The following is a 27,580-nucleotide window of genomic DNA, read 5'->3' as shown; positions in this document are numbered from 1 at the left end:
ATGTACCAAATAACAAACACAAGTTAAATGGGCTTCCATTGCATTTTCAATTCTACTGATGTTTTTCTCACACTCTGGCATTGGCATGTGTGCAGAGTTTCCCAAACTCTGTCCTAGGGCCTCCCCACTCACGGTACTGCTGATTCATATAACCAACTCATCATCAAGCTTTGATTATTTGAATCATATACGGACTACATCAGGGATGGGCAGCTCCAGTCCTTTTGGGGCACTGTGAAGTCCATGGAGAATAAGAGCACCTCCTCCCAGCTGCCCACTGCACTGAGGCAAGGAAACACCGTTACCACCAATAAATCTACGATAATCGATCATTTCAATAAGCATTTTTCTACGGCTTGCCATGCTTTTCCCCTAGCTACCCCTACCCCGGCCAACAGCTCTGCACCCCCCGCACACCCCGCAGAAACCTGCCCAAGTCCCCCCCCCAATTCTCCTTCACCCAAATCCAGACAGCTGATGTTCTGAAAGAGCTGCAAAATCTGGATCCCTACAAATCAGATGGGCTAGACAATCTGGACCCTCTCTTTCTAAAATTATCCTCAGAAATTGTTGCAACGACTATTACTAGCCTGTTAAACGTCTCTGTCACGCCCTGACCTTAGAGAGACGTTTTATTTCTCTATTTGGTTAGGCCAGGGTGTAATGTGGGGTGGGCATTCTATGTTCTATTTTCTATGTTTTTGTAATTCTTTGTTTTGTCTCTGATTGGGAACCATACTTAGGCAGCCCTTTTCCCCACCTGTCTTTGTGGGTAGTTAACTTTGTTTATGGCACATAGCCCTTAAGCGTCATGGTTGTGTTTGTATTGGTTATTGTTTTTGTCGCCGTCATCCTAATAAAAAGGAATATGTACGCTCACCACGCTGCACTTTGGTCTACTTCTTTCAACGGCCGTGACAGTCTCTTTCATATCGTCTGAAATCCCCAAAGATTGGAAAGCTGCCGCGGTCATCCCCCTCTTCAAAGGGGGAGACACTCTAGACCCAAACTGTTATAGACCTACAGTTGAAGTCGGAAGTTGACATACTTAGGTTGGAATCATTAAAACTAGTTTTTCAACTACTCCACACATTTCTTATTAAAAAACTATAGGTTTGGTAAGTCAGTTAGGCCATCTACTTTGTGCAAGACACAAGTAAATTTTCCAACAATTGTTTATAGACAGATTATTTCACTTATAATTCTCTGTATCACAATTGCAGTGGGTCAGAAGTTGACATACACTAAATTGACTGTGCCTTTAAACAGCTTGGAAAATTAAAGAAAATTATGTCATGGCTTTAGAAGCTTCTGATAGACTAATTGACATAATTTGAGTCAATTGGATGTATTTCAAACTCAGTGGCTCTTTGCTTGACATCATGGGAAAATCAAAAGAAATCAGCCAAGACCTCTGGAAATAAATTGTAGACCTCCACAAGTCTGGTTTATCTTTGGGAGCAATTTCCAAATGCTTGAAGGTACCACGTTCATCTGTACAAACAATAGTACGCAAATATAAACACCATGGGACCACGCAGCCGTCATACCGCTCATGAAGGAGACTCATTCTGTCTCCTAGAGATGAACGTACTTTGGTGCGAAAAGTTCAAATCAATCCCAAAAACAACAGCAAAGCAGCCTGTGAAGATGCTGGAGGAAACAGGTACAAAAGTATATATATCCACAGTAAAATGAGTCCTATATCGACATAAACTAAATGGCTGTTGAGCAAGGAAGAAGCCACTGCTCCAAAACCGCCATAAAAAAGCCAGACTATTTTTGGAGAAATGTCCTCTGGTCTGATGAAACAAAGATAGAACTGTTTGGCCATAATGAACATCGTTATGTTTGGAGGAAAAAGGGGGTGGCTTGCAAGTCGAAGAACTCCATCCCAACCGTGAAGCACGGGGGTGGCAACATCATGTTGTGGGGGTGCTTTGCTGCAAGAGGGACTGGTGCACTTCACAAAATAGATGGCATCATGAGGGTGGGGAATTATGTGGATATATTGAAGCAACATCTCAAGACATCAGTCAGGAAGTTAAAGCTTGGTCGCAAATGGGTCTTCCAAATGGACAATGACCCCAAGCATGCTTCCAAAGTTGTGTCAAAATGGCTTAAAGACAGCATAGGCTGACTATCCTACTGATTCTTGACTTCGGCGATGTCATTTACAAAATAGGCTCCAACACTCTACACAGCAAATTGGATGTAGTCTATCACAGTGCCATCCATTTTGTCACCAAAGCCCCATATACTACCCACCACTACAACCTGTATGCTCTCGTTGGCTGGCCCTCGCTACATATTCGTCGTCAAACCCACTGACTCCAGGTCATCTATAAGTCTTTGCCCAGGTACCTGGTTAAATAAAAGTGAAATAAAAAAATGGATTGGTGTCATACTTTTGCTTAAGCCCCAGCTAACACACCTGACTCCAATAGTCAACTAATCATGATCTTCAGTTTAGAATGCAATTAGTTTAATCAGCTGTGTTTGCTAGGGATGGGGGAAAGGTGTGACACCACTATCGGTCCCCAAGGACTGAAGTTTCCCATCCCTGGCTTATATGATTACATGATGATATTATTATTATGGACAAAAGAGCAAGATTATTTTTATTTGTCTCACGCCAGCCAAGCATCGATTATCATCTCATCAGAATAAGATCCTCAATATTTTAGAAAGGAGCATCAATCTCATCACCTTGCACTTTTCACTACCCTGTGAAGTTTATCATAATTTATTTAATCTGTAATTTAAATAAACTCTATGCCTGCCCAATGAGTCGTAGTGGGAGGACCACACATCTCATCGCGTGACTCCAAGTTTACTTAAATATCATGCCTATTATATGCGAATAAAGGATTTCCACCTAAATGTTTTGCATAATTCATTTTACTGAAAAATATAAAAAGATCTCACCTTGTCAAGCTTATTTTATTTTGTCAACATTTGGAAAGTTAACTGAAAGTGTTGTTTCAATCAGGCCTGTCATTACATTTATGTACTTTACTAGCATAAAAAGGTTGGATGGGAACCTGGTTATTGTGAGGATATTAATAGTGAGATGTGTAATGCCATTTTGTTTTCCGATATTTGATTCATTTAATTAAAATAAGATACATAGACTTTATCTTTTAAGAGTCAATTACAAAAAAATGCCACAATAAAACATATACATTTGAACACATTCATCTTCGGGGGGCATTTTGCCACATAGAGGGGTGTCCCCCCCCCCCCCCCCCCCAGAAAAATGCCATATACTTAAGCTAAAATGTTTATTCTATTCTACTGAGCCATTTACTTTATGTTCGTATTCTTATATTTTATTATTTATTACAAGTAAGCATTTCATTGGATGGTGTCTACCATGTGTATCCTCGTAACAAAACTTGAATTACATAAATAAATACATTTTTATTGATGATTTCCAACTGTACAAAATGGCAATTTACAGCAAAATCTATAAAACCAAAAACTGATAGTCTATATGTGTCAGCTAAGGCATTCTACTACCTCATTGTTAAACTTGTTCCACTGTGTCCCAGGAGACCCTTTACATTATTCAGATCCATTCCTCCACGTCTGCCTTCTATTTTCATCCAGGTTCTGATTCAGATTGGACTCTCTGGCTGGCCACTCAATTACATGAATATATCAATCAATGAAGCGAGCAGCGCTGATGACCTTTGCCATCTAGAAATTAATACCCAGCTGTAGAGTCTCTGACTGTATCTATTGGGAGCATCTGTCATCTTTAGCCTGGTCCCAGATCTGTTAGTGCTGCATGGTCGACCATATGGGGGCTGGTTATACAGCACTTAAACAGATCTGGGACCAGGCTAGTCTACTTGTGAGTCCAGAGTCGGTGTGAACAGCAAAAACAAACAGCTGTAAATCACCATGCATCTCAACCTCAACTCTCTGACGGTGGCACAAGCCCTGGTTAAAATAAAGTCATACAAATATGAAATGATCAAAACCAATATACTGATAAATGACATGCTTTGGATTCAACAAAAGTCATTAAAGTGCATTCTCTTTTTCCCCCAGACAGTTGGGCAGAAATAAACATGCAGTTGGCCTGATGCTGACTAATCTGTCCAGTTGTTAGTGTTGATTGCAGATTCATTGCTGTATAGTTATGAGACGGTTGTGCTTAAAGGGGCAATCTGCAGTTACTACTTCCATTTTTGGACTTACATCCATTTAGGATATAAACCCATTGATTCTTGGAGAGAAAAACGTATAAATGCCCAATGAGCTTAGTTCCACTGTCATACCTCATCAGAAGCCAAAATACACATTTGTAAATGTAAACAAACACTGTAGCTTCAAAACAGGGTTAAAACCAAATGGATGGTAAGTCCTTGCATCCACAGCTCCATCTATGAATTTGAGTGTGGGTCCATTTCTCCAGCCCCATCCTTCAACCTTTTACTGAAACAGTGATGGTGCTTTGTAATCATTTCAACTATTGGATTGCCGCTTTAAGAGCATAAATATGGCACTGAAGAGGCTGAAGTTACATGTTCCAACCAGCCTGGTAAGTTTGCTTTGGCACAAAATCAATAACTATGATGCGTTTCTTGTATATCCCTATTTATTAACCATCTACACCTCGATGATTTACTTAGAACAGTCCAGCGTCCTGATTTGAATCATACCAGTATGTCTATGCACGCGGTGTATATCGGTTTAGTGCCTGCTTCATGTCTAGGAGGTCTTTGTACAACACCATCACCAAATCTACCACCCAAACCCAAAAGGATTCATTGTGCCAGTGCAGTCATACTTTGTTGGAAGTCCGCTCTCCTGTCATGTCACACACACACACACACACACACACACTTTTTCTCTGTAAGTACAATAAATATAAGCAACACAAAGAGAAAAAACTAAGAATTAAAAAAAAGAAACTTGTCATTACTAAATGTTATCTTTAAAAAGGTACATTAATGGCAGTTTACACCCAAGAAGAACAAGTCATCTCTGGATAGAAGTTGCCCTTAGGCACAGATCTCTGATCCACACATCCTAACTGTAACCATTACGGCAACAAACCATAAAGCTGACCTTAGATTAGTGTCTAGGAGGCAACTATAAAAGCCGATAAATATGCTACGGTTTCCATGCTGCAACCACCGCCACCGTCATCAACCACCGCCACTTGATTGGCTGAAGTGTCATCCACAGAGGGTGTCAAGAAAAAGTCCTGGTCATCTTCACACTGTTACTCGATTGTTTTTCTCTAGCCCAGAGTGAATAACATGGCATGCTGCTATCCCACAGGTCTGTCTATCTGAGGTCAAAGGTGAAGCCATGGTCGAAAGTTCACAGATGAGCAGGAAGTTCTTCTCTGGTAGGATGAGGATGTGTGATGTGTTTGTGAAGGGGGGGCTCTCTCTGGTCAGTTACGTCACCTGAGGAGAGAGGAAAACAATGATATGGAACCCCATACACTGACACAGGGCCTGTGTGTGTGTGATTTTGTAAACACCTTGTGTATGTTGGGAGGCATGTCGTCCTCTGAGCGCTCCTCAGGTACAGTGTCGGGGTGTCGGCCTCCATGTCCCTCCTCTGCCCAACCCCCCATGGGCACACGCTCCGACCTCACCACTCTGCCCCCCGGGCCGACAGAGTCTGGAGGAGTGACACACACACACACACACACACACACACACACACACACACACACACACACACACACACACACACACACACACACACACACACACACACACACACACACACACACACACACACACACAGAGTGATATCAGTATGATCCATATCAGTCATCTTCAATATAATTACATATTAGGGAATGAGAGTATCATTTTTCATGGTTGTCATGGTTACCCGTGTTCCCCCCGTAGCGACGCTGGCTGTTGCTCTGGAGTGGTCTCACTTCCTGTCCCGGGGTGGTACCTCGGTCAGGGTTAGGGCCCGAGTTAGAGCTGGGGATAGGGCCGGGGGTGGAGATAGGGAAGGTGTGTGAGCGGGGGATGAGGTTTCGGGGGTTAGGGTTTCCTCCCCCTGAACCCCCCTCACTACTGTCGTCACTGTCCTGCCTGTGCCAGGTGTGCCGGGACAACTCCCCTCCAGACTGCTGCTTATGGAGCTACATAGAGGGAGGAGGGGGAGAGGGGAAGTGGGAGTGAGGGGAGAGGAAGGAGGGAGGGGAGAAGAGGAAGTGGGAGAGAGAGGGGAGGGGGAGAGACGCATTTACTTTTGATGCTCTTTATTGCAAAATCTTTAAAACCATCCATCCAGACACAGACAAACCTCATGTATATAGAGTGCGTGGATGCTCATCTCCGTGGAGGCGTATTCTGATAGGACGAGACTTGTCAGTTGACCTTCCCACACACTACTGCCTGAACTAGCAGTTCGAGCATCAGTACTGGGGGGGGGGAGAAAGAGTTTGTTGATTGACAGTTAGTTGATAGATTGCTTGATTAGTTGTGGGAGGAGTGTGGGCTTTACCTTGATCCTGCCATGGCTCTGCTTGCAGAAGAGGCGTGTCCGGCTGACCTATGGGTGGAGCTACAGCTGCCCCTCATGCTGCTGACTGAGAGGGAGCGCAAGGCTGACGCCCCGTCGCTAACACCCACCGGCCCGTGATTGGTCAAGGAGCCGTCCCGCCCCAGATGAAGAGAGGCCAATGAGGGGGGACCTGCCAGGAAGTTAGCTATCAGACTCCTTGGCTGAGAGGGCGAGCGACACACACACAGAGAGAGACAGAGAATTCGATTTTGACCTTTAATATCAGTGTAATCAAAAAACTCAGAAATGTATACAATGTTAAACTTGAGATTAAAATTGAAGTGTCAATGTATGTATTGGCATGTGTGTCCGTCTCCCTATCTCTGACAGTGAGGTGAGAGTGTGTCCGTCTCCCTACCTCTGACAGTGAGGTGAGAGTGTGTCCGTCTCCCTACCTCTGACAGTGAGGTGAGAGTGTGTCTGTCTCCCTACCTCTGACCCATTCAGTGAGGTGAGAGTGTGTCTGTCTCCCTACCTCTGACCCGGACAGTGACGTGAGAGTGTGTCCGTCTCCCTACCTGACAGTGAGGTGAGAGTGTGTCCGTCTCCCTATCTCTGACAGTGAGGTGAGAGTGTGTCCGTCTCCCTACCTCTGACAGTGAGGTGAGAGTGTGTCTGTCTCCCTACCTCTGACCCGGACAGTGAGGTGAGAGTGTGTCCGTCTCCCTATCTCTGACAGTGAGGTGAGAGTGTGTCCGTCTCCCTACCTCTGACAGTGAGGTGAGAGTGTGTCCGTCTCCCTACCTCTGACAGTGAGGTGAGAGTGTGTCCGTCTCCCTACCTCTGACAGTGAGGTGAGAGTGTGTCCGTCTCCCTACCTCTGACAGTGAGGTGAGAGTGTGTCCGTCTCCCTACCTCTGACAGTGAGGTGAGAGTGTGTCCGTCTCCCTACCTCTGACAGTGAGGTGAGAGTGTGTCCGTCTCCCTACCTCTGACAGTGAGGTGAGAGTGTGTCCGTCTCCCTACCTCTGACCCGGACAGTGAGGTGAGAGTGTGTCCGTCTCCCTACCTCTGACAGTGAGGTGAGAGTGTGTCTGTCTCCCTATCTCTGACAGTGAGGTGAGAGTGTGTCCGTCTCCCTACCTCTGACCCGGACAGTGAGGTGAGAGTGTGTCCGTCTCCCTACCTCTGACAGTGAGGTGAGAGTGTGTCCGTCTCCCTACCTCTGACAGTGAGGTGAGAGTGTGTCTGTCTCCCTACCTCTGACAGTGAGGTGAGAGTGTGTCTGTCTCCTGTAGTCTCTCTCTGTACTCTCTCCTTCAGCTGGCTGATGAAGTGAGTGGTCTCAGTGGGGGGCTGCCACTGGGGGTTGGTGATGGCAAAATGCATCAGGGACAGCTCAGTCTTCCCATCCTCTGCCTGTTGGTAAATAGATGCCTCTGTCTTCCCCTCAGACATCCACTGGAGGGAGGAAGAGGAAGTAAGAGAAAGGAGAAAAGGAAGGAGTTAGGGAGGGGAAAGAGAGTCACTATTTATGCATTGCTCATCTGTGTGTGTGTGTGTGTGAGAGAGAGAGACTCACCGCGGGGTGTCCGTGCTGTCTGATGTCCATCTGAGCGAAGGAGCAGGTGTCTCCCACCCCTACCACCTCCACGGTGAAGTTCCTGAAAAAGTCAATGATTTCCAGAGACTTCCTCCTCAGACTGAAGATCAGGATGAAGGGAGTCACCAGGGGGCTGGTCAGCTCCTCTAGGATAAACACCTGGACAGGCAGAGGAAAGGTTAAAACACCTGAATGCTGATCTAGGATCAGGTCACCCCCCCTGTGCATATAATCGTCTTCATTGCAACCTTAAAAATGGAACACTGATCCTAGACCAGCACTTCTAATCTGAGATGTTTTGTGAATACAGGCTCTGGCCAGGTAGAGAGGAATATGCTATGTGCTTCAGAAATGACTCATAAGTTCCTGCTTTATAAAAAGAGTGGAAAAGGTTATGACTATAGTGCTACTCACAGCCTTGTACTGGAAGAGCTGTGAGAACTGATCTCGTGTCTCGTAGCGATGGGCGTTGCCCTGCCAGTGGTCTGGCATGTAGTGGATGTGAGCCAGGATCAACCTGAGCAGCTGCTCTGGACAGTAGACCAGGTGTTTGTCAGGTATAAAAGACCTGAGGAGAGAGGGAGAATGTACCAAACCCTTCAAAATGACTTAGCACACAGACACACACACACACACCTGCAGACAGTGATACACACTCCCAGCAGGGTGATGGACGACAGGACATGTTCCACGGCGAGGACGTCTTCGTCGTAGATGGTCAGCGCAATGAGGACAGCCAATAGGGAGCCAGCAAAAAACGCCACGTTCTTAGCCACCACCGTCAGCAACGAGGACAGGAAGCAGTTCATATACCTAGAGGATGCCTGGAGGTGGGACACACGCACGGAAGTGAAGGACATCTGGCATTTAGACACTACTGACAGCAACAGACAAGAATCAGTTCATCAATTTCACAATAATTACCTTACACACCTTCTGTGTGTGTGTGTGTGTGTGTGTGTGTGTGTGTGTGTGTGTGTGTGTGTGTGTGTCAGTCCTACTTTGTAGCCCTTGCTGAGCCGTGACATCAGTTCGTGGTCCAGCTCATTGAAGTGGCGAAGGTAACATCGACCGTACAGAGACCAACACCTCGCTCCCAAACTACCTGGCTCACGCTTTATCACCTACACACACACACACACACAATAAATGAGCTTTACAGCATCTGCTACACCTCCATAACAGAGCACAGCGGTGTGTGCGTGTCCCTACCTCTGTATAGCTGAAGAAGGCATACAGTATTTGCCAGACCAGTACGACAGGACAGAGTAAGAGGTTGGCGATGCCGATCCACAGTATACGTGATGCCAGTTTGTCTGCCAGCTCCAACCTGTTACCACCTCTCTTATACTGCGGCTTCAAACTCCACTCACTCTCAAACAGAGAGCCTGGGAAGTGGGGGTGAGAGAGAGAGAGACACAGAGAGAGAGAGAGAGAGAGACAGCGAGAGAGGTGAAAAGTGTACCAAACAATGTGTACCGAGCACAAACTCCAAAACACACACACCAACCTGGCCCCCAGAAGAGGATGAGTTCAAAATTGTACTTGAGGCCGCGGGTGTAAAACACACACTCCCCAAGTAGTGGCAGGCGGAAACGCACAGGAAGGAGGGACTTATTTACCATGGCAACCTGGAGGAAGAAGAAAGGGGTTTAGGTGGTGTTGTTTTTGATTGACAGGTGGTTCAGTAGTAGGGGTACAAGTGAGGAATGGTAGATGGTAGAAGATGTACTCTGACACGAGCACAAACACACGTGAGTGCACACAGACACACACACACACACACACACACAGACACACACAGACACACACACACACACACACACACACACACACACACACACACACCATGTAGTTTTTGAAGCGCAGGATACGGTGGTATATGTCCAGTTCTGTGAGCTCTTTCTTGTGGATACAGATCTGATGTTCCTTCTGGATCTCAACGATCCGGGCCTGAACCTCCTGCCATGTGAAGTATGGCAGCTCTGCCTAGAGGGGGGAGGAGAAGGGGGAGGGGAGGAGGAGACAAGGACGAGGTGAGGGGGAAAGGTGGAGGAGAGGAGGGGAGGAAGATCAGTTGTTAAACCAGTAGGTTGAAGACACGCAGACAGACACACACACACACACACACACCATGCTCATCTTGAGTGCGTTGGTGTAGAAGGAGCGTATCTCCCAGTAGCAGCAGACGTTGTAGATGAACTTGATGAGGCGATGCAGCCAGAACACTCCAGATATCATCAATACAAACATCACTGTCACGTTGTCACGGATACTGGCGGGAAAACAACAAGCAGGTTGTCATGGATACTGGCGGGAAAACAACAAGCAGGTTGTCACAGATACCGGTGGGGAAACAAAAAGCAGTAAGGACATTTTCCGGCATTCCTTAGTAACTTGAGTGCAAAAGATGTGCTAATAAAGTGTTTATAATGCATTTATAAAACATTTATGAAGTGTTTATAAGCCTTACCTTGCGCTGCAGACATCCACAGGCAGGAAGGCGTCAGGCAGAGTGACTTTGGAGGAGTCGGTGTGGTTGACAAACTTGTTTGCGAACAGAATGTCATAGTCCACACAGTTAGCCAAGAAGACTGTGAATCCGACCACAAACAGCAACTGGCTACAGAAGGGGAGAAATGGGGAAAGAGGAGAGAGAGGAAAATTTTAAACGAACCCACAGGACACAGACATGGACCACATAGAAGACACAGACACACTGTGTACTTACACCAGCTCAAAGACCTCTCCCAGCAGCATACAAGTGAAGCCATTCTTCTGGTGCAGGTTATAGACGTGTCAGGGGTCAAGGATCAGATGATGACATAAAAGTATCATGTGTCCTCTCATAATGAAAGTCTAGTCGGCTATAGAATTAACTCAGGTCACCAGCTCAACATTCCTCCTCCTGGAGAGCTACAGGGAATGCAGGCTTTTATTCCAGCCCTGCTCTTACACACCTGATTCTATTCTTCTCCTGGAAGGTGTTGACCCTCCCGGTCTTAAAATAACCCCCGGGGTAGTTGTAGTAGTGAATGATCCAGGAGTACAGAGACACAGAGGGGTAAAAGGATATCCTCTGGAAGAACAGGTCCAGGTTCTCTATGTGGTGCCACGGGGCTGCAGAGAACAGTCAATAACAAAAACAGGTTAGTGTGTGTGTGTGTGTGTGTGTGTGTGTGTGTGTGTGTGTGTGTGTGTGTGTGTGTGTGTGTGTGTGTGAATCTACTTAAGAACTTTACACTTGTTTCCGTCAGGTACGTGCACCAGTAGGTTCTCCTCTCCTGGTGGAGAGTCGCTGTATGAAGCCTCTAGGCGCTGGTACTCTGTGTCAAAGTGTGCCGCCATGGTAACCACAGCTTCAGTTACCCCCAGCAATCAAGCCCCTAGCTACTGATTGGACCAGTGGACTACAGAAAGGGTGGGAGAGAGAGAGAGAGAGATCAGTGCCATAAATCCACAGATAGTCTGTATTACAATAACCATGTGTCTTTCTCTTCCCTCGTCTGCACTGGATTGAGTAACAGAGGGAACCTCTTTCTGACATCCACCTATCCAGCTCCTCACATGAAAGTAGATAAAGGAGAGGAGGTGAGGAAAGGAAGCCAAACATGTCAATAAGCCACATCACACCTGTGCTCCACCCATCACTGGAACATGGACATGCTTGAAAGACAAGAGACAGACAGACAACTGACAGGTGTGGATATAGGCACACAAAAACTATTCTTGCAGCAAATCATATTCCATAATACCACAAAATTTCCATGACCGTTTGCCTAGTATAAAACAGCCTACGTTAATCATGTTGGCCAATGTAGACATGTCACTGGCAGAACGCTGCTGACACAATGGACAGTGTTGCGAAATGTGCTCTGCGACTCCAGCGGAATCACAACGACGGATATTGACACAGAGAGCGTTTTAAACCACATTATAGCCTACACATATCCTACTGTTTTACGTAGAGCCTATGGCTCTGAATTTACTCATGTGACAATTTGTGAGCGACAAAAACCAAGTCTATACAAGCTTTTTGGCCGACGTGCGCAGCGTGGTTTTAATTTATAAACAATAAGCGTTCCTGGTGCTGCTGGCCTTTTGAAAGGCGGGCGACAATGACGAGGGACACGCAGCCCCCTCCTATGCTATAATCTACATGTAAGTGGAAATATTGTTGCATCTTGAAGTCTTCCGCAAATAGCTTACCTGGAAAATGATTCGGCTACACGTATTTAGGCCTACACACAAGAAAATAGCCCACCTCTGTTGACCAAGGATAGATTAGCTCCATTCCAGGATCATTACACGTCAGGGGATTACCGTTTACATTTCACCCTACAGAAAGAGAACATGGGACATTACAATTCTAAAATCATGAAATTGTAACGATAAACCGATCCCATTGCTTACAATATAGCTGTGATTAAAAAAAATAAAAACATTACATGTAACGTTAGCTAGGCAGCCCGGGAAAGTGTACCCTAGGAAGAACCGAAACCGTGAAGATGATTTGGTTCTCAGGATATTGGCAAAATGCTATTGTTGAAGAAAGCTGCATGTTCATGACAGATCTACAAAATCATCACAAGGATTTAGCTCTATATTTTACTGCACTAGACTATTATTCTGTTGAAAATGTTATCGGGTCGCAGCCTACCTTTGACGCAGGTGGACTGATCGTCAATGAGAATAGCCGAGCCCTTGTTTATAGAGGACGTCTAGGCTTTGTTTTCCTGTTTATTTTTGAGTCAGAGGCGAAATTTGGTTTAATTTCTGAAACACATTATGTACACCAATGCCCGTCATGGTTGATGGATACCTGGTTTAGCCAATCAGAAGAGTGGTTTTCCTAAACGGAGAAGAAAACAACCAGTCAAAGACAGATGCGGACTCCCAAAGAGGCGGACTCCCAAAGCTCCCTGGTTCAGCTTTCTTAACACGCCCTTTGAGCTCATACAGGGTTTATGACATGCAGGTTTTGGTCAATGGTCAATTATGATATTCCTGTTTTGAATTAAATATAAAGCAATCTCAAATATCGTCATCTAAAACTCAAAAGTATCTAGACTACACATCATTCCTGACGACGAGAAAACGTCAATGATGAATTGAATGTACAGTCATTTTTAATTAAAGCCTATACGATATCCATGGGCGCGCCTGAAAATTAAATTAATGGTATTTTACCGCCTCTTAGTGGATATTTATGGTATTACAACAACATTGACACATTCGGGGGTACTGCTTACTGAAGCTCACCTCTGGGTTGGGCTATAAACCCAACCTATTGCTAAAGTTTGAGTTACATTGGCTGTGCCTTACAGTAATGATGAAGTCGATTAGACTCACAATTACACGTATCTGCTTTTAACCAAGTTGTTTGTTCTCAAAAAATGCCATATAGACATTGTGGAGTGTGTGGATGAGAATATTCATAATGTGACTGTGGGCCGCTGGAGTGACAGCTGGCCTTTTGTTCAGTGTGTCTGTTAACTCTAATGGACACCTGTGTGTTGAATATGTAAGAACATTACTTGGCCATCTGTTTCATCCTTTCATTCTCCCCACCTCGCTCTCTGTCTCACCCTCTACCCCCTTTCTCTCGCTGTCTATCGTTGTATGCGTGTGTGTCCAGGCTTGTGTAATCTAATCATTATTGTGAGTAGGGCTATTACATCTGGTGCGATTAGGATTCATTTGGGATAATCTGATAAAGTCTGTCCAAGATAATAATAAAAGTGGTATCTAGAACCTAAAAGGATTCTTCAGCTGTCCCTTTTTGGTTCCAGGTAGAAGAACCCTTTTGGAATCAGGTAGAACCCTTTTGAGGTCCATGTAGAACCCTTCACATGGAACCCGAAAAGAGTTCTACCTGGAACCAAAAAGGGTTGTCTTATAGGGACAGCCGAAGAACCCTTTTTTGTAGGAGTGTACAGTCGTGGCCAAAAGTTTTGAGAAGGACACAAATATTAATTTCCACAAAGTTTGCTGCTTCAGTGTTTTTAGATATTTTTGTCAGATGTTACCATGGAATACTGAAGTATAATTACAAGCATTGCATAAGTGTCAAAGGCTTTTATTGACAATTACATGAAGTTGATGCAAAGAGTCAATATTTGCAGTGTTGACCCTTCTTTTTCAAGACCTCTGCAATCCACCCTGGCATGCTGTCAATTAACTTCTGGGCCACATCCTGACTGATGGCAGCCCATTCTTGCAAAATCAATGCTTGGAGTTTGTCAGAATTTGTGTGTTTTTGTTTGTCCACCCGCCTCTTGAGGATTGACCACAAGTTCTCAATGGGATTAAGGTTTGGGCAGTTTCCTGGCCATGGACCCAAAATATCGATGTTTTGTTCCCCGAGCCACTTAGTTATCACTTTTGCCTTATGGCAAGGTGCTCCATCATGCTGGAAAAGGCATTGTTTATCACCAAACTGTTCCTGGATGGTTGGGAGAAGTTTCTCTCGGAGGATGTGTTGGTACCATTCTTTATTCATAGCTGTGTTCTTAGGCAAAATTGTGAGTGAGCCCACTCCCTTGGCTGAGAAGCAACCCCACACATGAATGGTCTCAGGATGCTTTACTGTTGGCATGACACAGGACTGATGGTAGCCCTCACCTTGTCTTCTCCGGACAAGCTTTTTTCTGGATGCCCCAAACAATCGGAAAGGGGATTCATCAGAGAAAATCACTTTACCCCAGTCCTCAGCAGTCCAATCCCTGTACCTTTTGCAGAATATCAGTCTGTCCCTGATGTTTTTCCTGGAGAGAAGTGGCTTCTTTGCTGCCCTTCTTGACACCAGGCCATCCTCCGAAAGTCTTTGCCTCACTGTGCGTGCAGATGCACTCACACCTGCCTGCTGCCATTCCTGAGCAAGCTCTGTACTGGTGGTGCCCCGATCCCGCAGCTGAATCAGGAGACAGTCCTGGTGCTTGCTGGACTGTCTTGGGCGCCCTGAAGCCTTCTTCACAACAATTGAACCGCTCTCCTTGAAGTTCTTGATGATCCGATAAATGTTTGATTTAGATGCAATCTTTTTGGCAGCAATATCTTTGCCTGTGAAGCCATTTTTGTGCAAAGCAATGATGACCGCACGTGTTTCCTTGCAGGTAACCATGGTTGGACAGAGGAAGAACAATGATTCCAAGCACCGCCCTCCTTTTGAAGCTTCCAGTCCGTTATTCGAACTCAATTAGCATGACAGAGTGATCTCCAGCCTTGTCCTCGTCAACACTCACACATGTGTTAACAAGAGAATCACTGACATGATGTCAGCTGGTCCTTTTGTGGCAGGGCTGAAATGCAGTGGAAATGTTTTTGGGGATTCAGTTAATTTGCATGGCAAAGAGGGACTTTGCAATTAATTACAATTCATCTGATCACTCTTCATAACATTCTGGAGTATATGCAAATTGCCAACATACAAACTGAGGCAGCAGACTTTGTGAACTTTTTTATTTGTGTCGTTCTCAAAACATTTGGCCACAACTGTACAGCTTATATACACGCACATCTATTCTGACAACAACCCCTAGTTGATACTGAGATGCTAATATGATGATATGGAAATTGGTAAAGAGGAAACACCTTCTGTCCATAACACAACCCTCAGTGTGTAAAACAACCTTAAATGCAGTGTACTGCCAAATTAACAGTAAGTTTCTGAAAAATAGGCCAACCAACCCAAGGTCGGTAACTGGTTGGATCAAATCACATTCTATTTAACACATGCTTCGTAAACAACAGCTGTAGACTAACAGTGAGATGCTTCGTTACGGACTCCTCCCAGTAATGCAGACAGAAAAATATAGAACAAAATAACAGTAACGATAACTTAGCTATACAGTGGGGCAAAAAAGTATTTAGTCAGCCACCAATTGTGCAAGTTCTCCCAATTAAAAAGATGAGAGAGGCCTGTAATTTTCATCATAGGTACACCTCAACTATGACAGACAAAATGAGAAAAAAAATCCAGAAAATCACATTGTAGGATTTTTTATGAATTTATTTGCAAATTATGGTGGAAAATAAGTATTTGGTCAATAACAAAAGTTTATCTCAATACTTTGTTATATACCCTTTGTTGGCAATGACAGAGGTCAAACGTTTTCTGTAAGTCTTAACAAGGTTTTCACACACTGTTGCTGGTATTTTGGCCCATTCCTCCATGCAGATCTCCTCTAGAGCAGTGATGCTTTGGGGCTGTTGCTGGGCAACACGGACTTTCAACTCCCTCCAAAGATTTTCTATGGGGTTGAGATCTGGAGACTGGCTAGGCCACTCCAGGACCTTGAAATGTTTCTTACGAAGCCACTCCTTCGTTGCCCGGGCGGTGTGTTTGGGATCATTGTCATGCCGAAAGACCCAGCCACGTTTCATCTTCAATGCCCTTGCTGATGGAAGGAGGTTTTCACTCAAAATCTCACAATACATCGCCCCATTCATTCTTTCCTTTACACAGATCAGTCGTCCTGGTCCCTTTGCAGAAAAACAGCCCCAAAGCATGATGTTTCCACCCCCATGCTTCACAGTAGGTATGGTGTTCTTTGGATGCAACTCAGCATTCTTTGTCCTCCAAACATGACGAGTTGAGTTTTTACCAAAAAGTTATATTTTGGTTTCATCTGACCATATGACATTCTCCCAATCTTCTTCTGGATCATCCAAATGCTCTCTAGCAAACTTCAGACGGGCCTGGACATGTACTGGCTTAAGCAGGGGGACACGTCTGGCACTGCAGGATTTGAGTCCCTGGCGGCGTAGTGTGTTACTGATGGTAGGCTTTGTTACATTGGTCCCAGCTCTCTGCAGGTCATTCACTAGGTCCCCCCGTGTGGTTCTGGGATTTTTGCTCACCGTTCTTGTGATCATTTTGACCCCCACAGGGTGAGATCTTGCGTGGAGCCCCAGATCGAGGGAGATTATCAGTGGTCTTGTATGTCTTCCATTTCCTAATAATTGCTCCCACAGTTGATTTCTTCAAACCAAGCTGCCTACCTATTGCAGATTCAGTGTTCCCAGCCTGGTGCAGGTCTACAATTTTGTTTCTGGTGACAGCTCTTTGGTCTTGGCCATAGTGAAGTTTGGAGTGTGACTGTTTGAGGTTGTGGACAGGTGTCTTTTATACTGATAACAAGTTCAAACAGGTGCCATTAATACCGGTAACGAGTGGAGGACAGAGGAGCCTCTTAAAGAAGAAGTTACAGGTCTGTGAGAGCCAGAAATCTTGCTTGTTTGTAGGTGACCAAATACTTATTTTCCACCATAATTTGCAAATAAATTCATAAAAAATCCTACAATGTCATTTTCTGGATTTTTTTCTCATTTTGTCTGTCATAGTTGAGTGTACCTATGATAAAAAATGACAGGCCTCTCTCATCTTTTTAATTGAGAGAACTTGCACAATTAGTGTCTGACTAAATACTTTCTTGCTCCACTGTATGCACGGGTACCAGTACCGAGTTGATGTGCAGGGGTACGAGGTAATTGAGGTAAATATGTAAATATAGGTAGGGGTGACTAGACAGGAAAGGGGTAGACAGGAAAGATAATAAATAGTAACAGCATAGTAACAGCAGTGTATGGTATGAGTCAAAATAGTTAGTGCAAAAAGAGTAAATGAAGATAGTCCAGGTAACTGTTAAACAAACTATTTAGAGTGTTATGACTTGGGGGTAGAAGCAGTTCAGGGTCCTGTTGATTCCAGACTTGGTGTATCGGGTGGCTGGAGTCTGACAATTTCGGGCCTTCCTCTGACGCCGCCTGATATAGAGGTCATGGATGGCAGGGAGCTTGGCCCCAGTGATGTACTGGGCCGTACACACTACCCTCTGTAAGGCCTTGCGGTCAGATGCCAAGCAATTGCTATACCAAGCGGTGATGTAGCCAGTCAAGATGCTCTCAATGGTGCAGCTGCCCATGCCAAATCTTTTCAGCCTCTTGAGAGGGAAGAGGTATTGTCGTGCCCTCTTCACGACTGTGTTGGTGTGGGCGCACCATGATAATCCATTAGTGATGTGGACACCGAGGAACTTAAAGTGCTCGGTGATCAGCTAATTTGTCTTGCTGACATTGAGGGAGAGGTTGTTGTCCTGGAACCACACTGCCAGATCTCGGTGTTGGAGTTGTGTGCAGCCACGCAGTCATGGGTGAACAGGGAGTACAGGAGGGGACTAAGCGCGCACCTGGAGGGGCCCCACTGTTGAGAGTCAGCATGAGGGATTTGTTGTCTACCCGCAACACCTGGGGTTGGCACATCAGGAAGACCAGGATCCCATCAGGAAGTCCAGGATTCAGTTGCAGAGGGAGGTGTTTAGTCTCAGGGTCCTTAGTTTAGTGATGAGCTTGGAGGGCACTATGGTGTTTAACACTGAGCTGTAGTCAATGAACAGCATTCTTATGTAGGTGTTCCTTTTGTCCAGGTGGGAAAGGGCAGTGTGGAGTGCAAATGAGATTGTGTCATCTGTGGATCTGTTGGGGCGGTATGCGAATTGGAGTGGGTCTAGGGTGTCCGGGAGGATGGTGTTGATGTGAGCCATGACCAGGCTTTCAAAGCACTTCATGTCTACCGACATGAGTGCAACGGGGCGGTAATCATTTAGGCAGGTTACCTTCGCTTCCTTGGGCACAGGGACTTTGGTGGTCTGCTTGAAACATGTAGGTATTACAGACTTGGTCAGAGAGAGGTTGAAAATGTCAGTGGAGACACTTGACAGTTGGTCCGCGCATGCTTTGAGTACACGTCCTGGTAATCCGTCTGGCCTAGCGGCTTTGTAAATGTTGACCTGTTTAAATGTTTTGTTCACATTGGCTACCGAGAGCATTATCACACAGTCATCCAGAACAGCTGGTGCTCTCGTGCATGCTTCAGTGTTGCTTGCCTCGAAGCGAGCATAAAAGGCATTTAGCTCGTCTGGTAGGCTCACATCACTGGGCAGCTCGCATTTGGGTTTCCCTTTGTAGTCCGTAATAGTTTTCAAGCTCTGCCATATCCGACGAGCATCAGAGCCGGTGTAGTAGGATTCAATCTTAATCCTATTTTGACGCTTTGCTTGTTTGATGGTTTGTCTGAGGGCATAGCGAGATTTCTTATAAGAGTCCGGATTAGTCTCCCGTTCCTTGAAAGCGGCAGCTCTAGCCTTTAGCTCGATGCAGATGTTGCCTTTAATTCATGGCTTCTGGTTGGGATATGTATGTACGGTCACTGTGGGTCTTTTGGGGAGGTATGCGAATTGGAGTGGGATAGATGTCACCAGGGGTACGCTGCTCCAGTCAGTGAGCAAACAGATGGCAGAGACATTGCCTAAGTTTACTTTATTTATTTAGGACTGGCGGTTGGACATGGTAAAGGTTGGTGTGTGTGTGGTTCTGTAACAAAAGGAGATGTCAATAGCAGGTTACATAACATGAAAAGATAAACATGCTCCACTCCCCCTCCATAGAAACTTAAATTGGGTCCTGGATCTTCGTATATAATCCAAAGAACAGAACTCTGGTAAATAAACATACATTTTTACACGACATAAAAGGTGATAAGGACAAACCTATTAAACTAATACAGCTCAAATATTGAAAATAGTGGAAATAAACTGATAAATGGCTTGACAGGCTTTAAATACAAACTAGAAGTGTGAATGAGCCAATCGGGGCAGTCCTGATAATTAGTGACAGGTGTGTGATTACATGAGAGCGTCAACAGGTGAAATTCACTTGCCTAATCAAGTCCATCTCAGCAGTATGCTGCTCCACTCTGGGTGCTTTTGTACAGTCTCACTGTCATTGTTGGTTACAGATGTATGAATGGGCTGCCTTGGCTAACTAAGCTGTGTCAGTGTGCGTGTGTGTGCACGCACGTGTGCATGCGCGGCTGAAGGGGATATAGCTGATTAAATTACCTCTCTGTCTGTAGGGAACCAGGAGGTCGCCACGCCAGATAATTTAGTCAGAAGACATGTTTCATCCTTTCATTCTCCCCACCTCGCTCTCTGTCTCACCCTCTACCCCCTTTCTCTCGCTGTCTATCGTTGTATGCGTGTGTGTCCAGGCTTGTGTAATCTAATCATTATTGTGAGTAGGGCTATTACATCTGGTGCGATTAGGATTCATTTGGGATAATCTGATAAAGTCTGTCCAAGATAATAATAAAAGTGGTATCTAGAACCTAAAAGGATTCTTCAGCTGTCCCTTTTTGGTTCCAGGTAGAAGAACCCTTTTGGAATCAGGTAGAACCCTTTTGAGGTCCATGTAGAACCCTTCACATGGAACCCGAAAAGAGTTCTACCTGGAACCAAAAAGGGTTGTCTTATAGGGACAGCCGAAGAACCCTTTTTTGTAGGAGTGTACAGTCGTGGCCAAAAGTTTTGAGAAGGACACAAATATTAATTTCCACAAAGTTTGCTGCTTCAGTGTTTTTAGATATTTTTGTCAGATGTTACCATGGAATACTGAAGTATAATTACAAGCATTGCATAAGTGTCAAAGGCTTTTATTGACAATTACATGAAGTTGATGCAAAGAGTCAATATTTGCAGTGTTGACCCTTCTTTTTCAAGACCTCTGCAATCCACCCTGGCATGCTGTCAATTAACTTCTGGGCCACATCCTGACTGATGGCAGCCCATTCTTGCATAATCAATGCTTGGAGTTTGTCAGAATTTGTGTGTTTTTGTTTGTCCACCCGCCTCTTGAGGATTGACCACAAGTTCTCAATGGGATTAAGGTTTGGGCAGTTTCCTGGCCATGGACCCAAAATATCGATGTTTTGTTCCCCGAGCCACTTAGTTATCACTTTTGCCTTATGGCAAGGTGCTCCATCATGCTGGAAAAGGCATTGTTTATCACCAAACTGTTCCTGGATGGTTGGGAGAAGTTTCTCTCGGAGGATGTGTTGGTACCATTCTTTATTCATAGCTGTGTTCTTAGGCAAAATTGTGAGTGAGCCCACTCCCTTGGCTGAGAAGCAACCCCACACATGAATGGTCTCAGGATGCTTTACTGTTGGCATGACACAGGACTGATGGTAGCCCTCACCTTGTCTTCTCCGGACAAGCTTTTTTCTGGATGCCCCAAACAATCGGAAAGGGGATTCATCAGAGAAAATCACTTTACCCCAGTCCTCAGCAGTCCAATCCCTGTACCTTTTGCAGAATATCAGTCTGTCCCTGATGTTTTTCCTGGAGAGAAGTGGCTTCTTTGCTGCCCTTCTTGACACCAGGCCATCCTCCGAAAGTCTTTGCCTCACTGTGCGTGCAGATGCACTCACACCTGCCTGCTGCCATTCCTGAGCAAGCTCTGTACTGGTGGTGCCCCGATCCCGCAGCTGAATCAGGAGACAGTCCTGGTGCTTGCTGGACTGTCTTGGGCGCCCTGAAGCCTTCTTCACAACAATTGAACCGCTCTCCTTGAAGTTCTTGATGATCCGATAAATGTTTGATTTAGATGCAATCTTTTTGGCAGCAATATCTTTGCCTGTGAAGCCATTTTTGTGCAAAGCAATGATGACCGCACGTGTTTCCTTGCAGGTAACCATGGTTGGACAGAGGAAGAACAATGATTCCAAGCACCGCCCTCCTTTTGAAGCTTCCAGTCCGTTATTCGAACTCAATTAGCATGACAGAGTGATCTCCAGCCTTGTCCTCGTCAACACTCACACATGTGTTAACAAGAGAATCACTGACATGATGTCAGCTGGTCCTTTTGTGGCAGGGCTGAAATGCAGTGGAAATGTTTTTGGGGATTCAGTTAATTTGCATGGCAAAGAGGGACTTTGCAATTAATTACAATTCATCTGATCACTCTTCATAACATTCTGGAGTATATGCAAATTGCCAACATACAAACTGAGGCAGCAGACTTTGTGAACTTTTTTATTTGTGTCGTTCTCAAAACATTTGGCCACAACTGTACAGCTTATATACACGCACATCTATTCTGACAACAACCCCTAGTTGATACTGAGATGCTAATATGATGATATGGAAATTGGTAAAGAGGAAACACCTTCTGTCCATAACACAACCCTCAGTGTGTAAAACAACCTTAAATGCAGTGTACTGCCAAATTAACAGTAAGTTTCTGAAAAATAGGCCAACCAACCCAAGGTCGGTAACTGGTTGGATCAAATCACATTCTATTTAACACATGCTTCGTAAACAACAGCTGTAGACTAACAGTGAGATGCTTCGTTACGGACTCCTCCCAGTAATGCAGACAGAAAAATATAGAACAAAATAACAGTAACGATAACTTAGCTATACAGTGGGGCAAAAAAGTATTTAGTCAGCCACCAATTGTGCAAGTTCTCCCAATTAAAAAGATGAGAGAGGCCTGTAATTTTCATCATAGGTACACCTCAACTATGACAGACAAAATGAGAAAAAAAATCCAGAAAATCACATTGTAGGATTTTTTATGAATTTATTTGCAAATTATGGTGGAAAATAAGTATTTGGTCAATAACAAAAGTTTATCTCAATACTTTGTTATATACCCTTTGTTGGCAATGACAGAGGTCAAACGTTTTCTGTAAGTCTTAACAAGGTTTTCACACACTGTTGCTGGTATTTTGGCCCATTCCTCCATGCAGATCTCCTCTAGAGCAGTGATGCTTTGGGGCTGTTGCTGGGCAACACGGACTTTCAACTCCCTCCAAAGATTTTCTATGGGGTTGAGATCTGGAGACTGGCTAGGCCACTCCAGGACCTTGAAATGTTTCTTACGAAGCCACTCCTTCGTTGCCCGGGCGGTGTGTTTGGGATCATTGTCATGCCGAAAGACCCAGCCACGTTTCATCTTCAATGCCCTTGCTGATGGAAGGAGGTTTTCACTCAAAATCTCACAATACATCGCCCCATTCATTCTTTCCTTTACACAGATCAGTCGTCCTGGTCCCTTTGCAGAAAAACAGCCCCAAAGCATGATGTTTCCACCCCCATGCTTCACAGTAGGTATGGTGTTCTTTGGATGCAACTCAGCATTCTTTGTCCTCCAAACATGACGAGTTGAGTTTTTACCAAAAAGTTATATTTTGGTTTCATCTGACCATATGACATTCTCCCAATCTTCTTCTGGATCATCCAAATGCTCTCTAGCAAACTTCAGACGGGCCTGGACATGTACTGGCTTAAGCAGGGGGACACGTCTGGCACTGCAGGATTTGAGTCCCTGGCGGCGTAGTGTGTTACTGATGGTAGGCTTTGTTACATTGGTCCCAGCTCTCTGCAGGTCATTCACTAGGTCCCCCCGTGTGGTTCTGGGATTTTTGCTCACCGTTCTTGTGATCATTTTGACCCCCACAGGGTGAGATCTTGCGTGGAGCCCCAGATCGAGGGAGATTATCAGTGGTCTTGTATGTCTTCCATTTCCTAATAATTGCTCCCACAGTTGATTTCTTCAAACCAAGCTGCCTACCTATTGCAGATTCAGTGTTCCCAGCCTGGTGCAGGTCTACAATTTTGTTTCTGGTGACAGCTCTTTGGTCTTGGCCATAGTGAAGTTTGGAGTGTGACTGTTTGAGGTTGTGGACAGGTGTCTTTTATACTGATAACAAGTTCAAACAGGTGCCATTAATACCGGTAACGAGTGGAGGACAGAGGAGCCTCTTAAAGAAGAAGTTACAGGTCTGTGAGAGCCAGAAATCTTGCTTGTTTGTAGGTGACCAAATACTTATTTTCCACCATAATTTGCAAATAAATTCATAAAAAATCCTACAATGTCATTTTCTGGATTTTTTTCTCATTTTGTCTGTCATAGTTGAGTGTACCTATGATAAAAAATGACAGGCCTCTCTCATCTTTTTAATTGAGAGAACTTGCACAATTAGTGTCTGACTAAATACTTTCTTGCTCCACTGTATGCACGGGTACCAGTACCGAGTTGATGTGCAGGGGTACGAGGTAATTGAGGTAAATATGTAAATATAGGTAGGGGTGACTAGACAGGAAAGGGGTAGACAGGAAAGATAATAAATAGTAACAGCATAGTAACAGCAGTGTATGGTATGAGTCAAAATAGTTAGTGCAAAAAGAGTAAATGAAGATAGTCCAGGTAACTGTTAAACAAACTATTTAGAGTGTTATGACTTGGGGGTAGAAGCAGTTCAGGGTCCTGTTGATTCCAGACTTGGTGTATCGGGTGGCTGGAGTCTGACAATTTCGGGCCTTCCTCTGACGCCGCCTGATATAGAGGTCATGGATGGCAGGGAGCTTGGCCCCAGTGATGTACTGGGCCGTACACACTACCCTCTGTAAGGCCTTGCGGTCAGATGCCAAGCAATTGCTATACCAAGCGGTGATGTAGCCAGTCAAGATGCTCTCAATGGTGCAGCTGCCCATGCCAAATCTTTTCAGCCTCTTGAGAGGGAAGAGGTATTGTCGTGCCCTCTTCACGACTGTGTTGGTGTGGGCGCACCATGATAATCCATTAGTGATGTGGACACCGAGGAACTTAAAGTGCTCGGTGATCAGCTAATTTGTCTTGCTGACATTGAGGGAGAGGTTGTTGTCCTGGAACCACACTGCCAGATCTCGGTGTTGGAGTTGTGTGCAGCCACGCAGTCATGGGTGAACAGGGAGTACAGGAGGGGACTAAGCGCGCACCTGGAGGGGCCCCACTGTTGAGAGTCAGCATGAGGGATTTGTTGTCTACCCGCAACACCTGGGGTTGGCACATCAGGAAGACCAGGATCCCATCAGGAAGTCCAGGATTCAGTTGCAGAGGGAGGTGTTTAGTCTCAGGGTCCTTAGTTTAGTGATGAGCTTGGAGGGCACTATGGTGTTTAACACTGAGCTGTAGTCAATGAACAGCATTCTTATGTAGGTGTTCCTTTTGTCCAGGTGGGAAAGGGCAGTGTGGAGTGCAAATGAGATTGTGTCATCTGTGGATCTGTTGGGGCGGTATGCGAATTGGAGTGGGTCTAGGGTGTCCGGGAGGATGGTGTTGATGTGAGCCATGACCAGGCTTTCAAAGCACTTCATGTCTACCGACATGAGTGCAACGGGGCGGTAATCATTTAGGCAGGTTACCTTCGCTTCCTTGGGCACAGGGACTTTGGTGGTCTGCTTGAAACATGTAGGTATTACAGACTTGGTCAGAGAGAGGTTGAAAATGTCAGTGGAGACACTTGACAGTTGGTCCGCGCATGCTTTGAGTACACGTCCTGGTAATCCGTCTGGCCTAGCGGCTTTGTAAATGTTGACCTGTTTAAATGTTTTGTTCACATTGGCTACCGAGAGCATTATCACACAGTCATCCAGAACAGCTGGTGCTCTCGTGCATGCTTCAGTGTTGCTTGCCTCGAAGCGAGCATAAAAGGCATTTAGCTCGTCTGGTAGGCTCACATCACTGGGCAGCTCGCATTTGGGTTTCCCTTTGTAGTCCGTAATAGTTTTCAAGCTCTGCCATATCCGACGAGCATCAGAGCCGGTGTAGTAGGATTCAATCTTAATCCTATTTTGACGCTTTGCTTGTTTGATGGTTTGTCTGAGGGCATAGCGAGATTTCTTATAAGAGTCCGGATTAGTCTCCCGTTCCTTGAAAGCGGCAGCTCTAGCCTTTAGCTCGATGCAGATGTTGCCTTTAATTCATGGCTTCTGGTTGGGATATGTATGTACGGTCACTGTGGGTCTTTTGGGGAGGTATGCGAATTGGAGTGGGATAGATGTCACCAGGGGTACGCTGCTCCAGTCAGTGAGCAAACAGATGGCAGAGACATTGCCTAAGTTTACTTTATTTATTTAGGACTGGCGGTTGGACATGGTAAAGGTTGGTGTGTGTGTGGTTCTGTAACAAAAGGAGATGTCAATAGCAGGTTACATAACATGAAAAGATAAACATGCTCCACTCCCCCTCCATAGAAACTTAAATTGGGTCCTGGATCTTCGTATATAATCCAAAGAACAGAACTCTGGTAAATAAACATACATTTTTACACGACATAAAAGGTGATAAGGACAAACCTATTAAACTAATACAGCTCAAATATTGAAAATAGTGGAAATAAACTGATAAATGGCTTGACAGGCTTTAAATACAAACTAGAAGTGTGAATGAGCCAATCGGGGCAGTCCTGATAATTAGTGACAGGTGTGTGATTACATGAGAGCGTCAACAGGTGAAATTCACTTGCCTAATCAAGTCCATCTCAGCAGTATGCTGCTCCACTCTGGGTGCTTTTGTACAGTCTCACTGTCATTGTTGGTTACAGATGTATGAATGGGCTGCCTTGGCTAACTAAGCTGTGTCAGTGTGCGTGTGTGTGCACGCACGTGTGCATGCGCGGCTGAAGGGGATATAGCTGATTAAATTACCTCTCTGTCTGTAGGGAACCAGGAGGTCGCCACGCCAGATAATTTAGTCAGAAGACATGCTGTCATTGGTGTGTGTGCGTGTGTGTGTGTTGTGGGGGGGAGTCCCCTGTGGTGATAGGGGGTATCCAGGATGAAGTAATCTCTCATGGGATTCTTAATTAGATCGCCCCCCCCCCCTTCTCCTACTGTATTCCCTTAAATTCTCTCTCCCCCTTCCCTCCCCCTCTGCTTCCCTGCAAGACCAGAGCAGACATTAAAGAACCAGACTGACACACATACTCATGTAGATGCATACTGTACATGCACACACTAAAACATGCATAACAGTATACATACAACTGCAAACACTATACAGTATTCAAGTAGCTTTGTGTCAGAGGGTTTTGAGTAATGTGTTTGTGATAGTAGGGGGGATGGGTTAGTGAGATACATGTTCTGTCCTCTATGTTTGAGTCAGGGGGTAATGAAATAATGAATGGTGGGCAGAGGTGGGATGGAGGTCAGTGTTGTGTGTGGGGGGGAGATCAATTTACTGTTACACATACAACTGTCATATCAAGGATGAAGGGCTGAAGCTTATCCTTTCATGATTATTGTAACTTTATCTGGGGTTTGTTTCTAGGAGAGAGAGGAAGCTGAGGAGACAATATAAGAACATGTTTTGACTCAAGATCAATAAAATAAACTAGCATAATGTTATATTAATCTGTTCTCTGACTGAAACCCAATTGGCTGATTGCATCTTCGTCATGAAAGAAATTAATCATCTTTTAAACTTCGTATTTCTTTCTTTGAATAAGCACAAGCATTGAGCAATAAACAAAATTTGTAAATACTTCCGTCAAGACATATCAAATATTCATTCACATTAAGAGAATATTTACAACTCTCAAAGATTTAAAGTCGCTATATAAGTTGCTTTGGAAATACTTTAATTATATTTTTGTGCCTTTTAGAACACATAAAGCTAGCTGCTTTACACAATTCCATTAGCTTTGTTACGCACAGAAATAGTCAATACTAGCCTATAGCTGAAAAAAGTAACAAAATAACCTGAATATGCACTTTAAACCTAGTGAATAAGTGAGGGGGGAAAAGCTACAGCAGGGCACTAACCCTTTTACACCTCACTGTCCTTTTCTCTTCTCTCTTCACTCTCCTGTTCCACCGT

At 44.9% G+C, this 27,580-nt stretch overlaps 1 protein-coding gene across 3 annotated transcripts; it reads right to left on the bottom strand.

Annotated features, from left to right (window-relative positions):
* Nucleotides 1-3,408: 3,408 nt before the first annotated feature.
* Nucleotides 3,409-12,984, bottom strand: LOC109890397 (autophagy-related protein 9A-like). 3 transcript variants are annotated; one of them, XM_031824284.1, is made up of 21 exons: nt 12,759-12,984; nt 12,363-12,436; nt 11,341-11,508; nt 11,175-11,218; nt 10,830-10,894; nt 10,572-10,721; nt 10,232-10,373; nt 9,947-10,087; nt 9,609-9,729; nt 9,311-9,486; nt 9,100-9,222; nt 8,735-8,922; nt 8,513-8,666; nt 8,078-8,257; nt 7,789-7,956; nt 6,951-6,983; nt 6,496-6,716; nt 6,295-6,412; nt 5,869-6,130; nt 5,507-5,649; nt 3,409-5,429 (listed from the first exon to the last, which is right to left on the bottom strand). In XM_031824284.1, exons 3-21 carry the CDS (start codon nt 11,444-11,446, stop codon nt 5,421-5,423), a joined length of 2,544 nt encoding a protein of 847 aa, XP_031680144.1. In that variant the 5' UTR covers nt 11,447-11,508; nt 12,363-12,436; nt 12,759-12,984; the 3' UTR covers nt 3,409-5,420. The 3 variants fall into 3 exon arrangements, with proteins under 3 accessions (XP_031680144.1, XP_031680143.1, XP_031680142.1); XM_031824283.1 differs by lacking the exon at nt 6,951-6,983 and having other exon boundaries at nt 7,756-7,956; nt 12,308-12,436; nt 12,759-12,983; XM_031824282.1 differs by lacking the exon at nt 6,951-6,983 and having other exon boundaries at nt 7,756-7,956; nt 12,759-12,983.
* Between the last annotated feature and the right edge of the window lie 14,596 nt (nt 12,985-27,580).

The sequence above is a fragment of the Oncorhynchus kisutch genome, linkage group LG5 (assembly GCF_002021735.2).
Source record: "Oncorhynchus kisutch isolate 150728-3 linkage group LG5, Okis_V2, whole genome shotgun sequence".
In the NCBI taxonomy this organism is placed as follows: Eukaryota; Metazoa; Chordata; class Actinopteri; order Salmoniformes; family Salmonidae; genus Oncorhynchus; species Oncorhynchus kisutch.
This window is presented reverse-complemented; position numbering and strand designations above follow the sequence as displayed.